Raw genomic sequence first — 1,063 nt, 5'->3', positions numbered from 1 at the left:
GAAATTAAAGTAAAAAACAAAGAAGAAGCTATAGAAACATTGCGAAAAAGTCTAGAAATAAATTTAGGAAAGAAAACCAGATAATAATTTTAAGAATTTAGACAAAATTGTACAGAAAAAGCTAGAGTATTTTTTTAGATAAAAGTTTGTGAAAAAAGCTAAAAAGAAATCTAGTGCAAAATGTTAAAGTACAATATAAAAAAATACTACTAATGCTAAAAAAAGCAAAAAAAATCAATTTTTTAAAAATGTGGAAAACAATACGCAAATCTAAGGTAAGAAATGAGAGATACTTGTAGAAAAAAATAATAAATAATCCAAAAAAAGTTAAAGAAAAAAAAAGAAAATAGTTACTTAGACATTGCTGGAATATCATATCCTCCAACTTCCCCCGGAATTGAGTTAACAGCAACGGTCAAAAGATACCCTTTGGGTTCGAAAGCCTTCTTCAAAACCGTTAAAAGATCGATGTAGGTTCCAATGTCTCCACCTCGGGGGTACTCCCAATCGACATCCAACCCATCAAAATCAAACTTTTCGAAAAACTCAATCGCGCTATTGGCCATTGCTTGACTCAAATCGGCACTTCTTGCAACCTCAGTGAAGGTCCCAGTGTCGGCAGCAGCCCCACCAATGCTCAAAAGCACCCTCAAATCGGGGTTGATTTTCTTCAAATCGCTCACACGCTTCAACCCCTCTGCACAAAAAAAATAATTTTTCGAAATTTTATTTGAGACAAGACAAACCTTGATTTATGTCATTCTCCTCGTCCAAAATCTGCAAACTGCCGTCGCGGTTGAGCCCCAAAAAGGCGTAGTTCACGTGGGTGCACAAGGTGGCGTCGATGTCTTCGGGGAGGAATTTGCCGTTTCCGGGGCGGGTGGCCCCCCAACTGGCATAGTAACAAATCACCTTGTCTGAAAATTTGAAAAAATTTAAAAAAATGTGCAAAAAAAAGTCTACTAAAAACGGGTCAAATCTAGTAAATATAATAAAAATAAAAAATTAAGGATAAAAATCTACAAATAATGTAATAAAAATTCAAAGAAAGTAGGTAATAATT

The 1,063-nt window shown here is 34.6% G+C and overlaps 1 protein-coding gene across 1 annotated transcript in view; it reads right to left on the bottom strand.

Annotated features, from left to right (window-relative positions):
- The window catches only part of LOC123011707 (acidic mammalian chitinase-like), a 10,114-nt gene that overhangs the window by 4,328 nt on the left and 4,723 nt on the right, over positions 1-1,063 (bottom strand). The window contains exons 2-3 of the mRNA XM_044409292.1: positions 747-917; positions 355-697 (exon numbers count right to left, since the gene is read on the bottom strand). Of these exons, the coding sequence (XP_044265227.1) occupies positions 355-697; positions 747-917 (514 nt within the window). The remainder of the gene's footprint in view (positions 1-354; positions 698-746; positions 918-1,063) is intronic.

This window comes from Tribolium madens, unplaced genomic scaffold, assembly GCF_015345945.1.
Source record: "Tribolium madens isolate multiple individuals breed KSU strain unplaced genomic scaffold, Tmad_KSU_1.1 Scaffold_91;HRSCAF=231;Tcas5.2_LG7, whole genome shotgun sequence".
Taxonomy (NCBI): Eukaryota; Metazoa; Arthropoda; class Insecta; order Coleoptera; family Tenebrionidae; genus Tribolium; species Tribolium madens.
The sequence above is the reverse complement of the archived record's forward strand: the minus strand, read 5'-3'. Positions and strand labels throughout refer to the sequence as shown.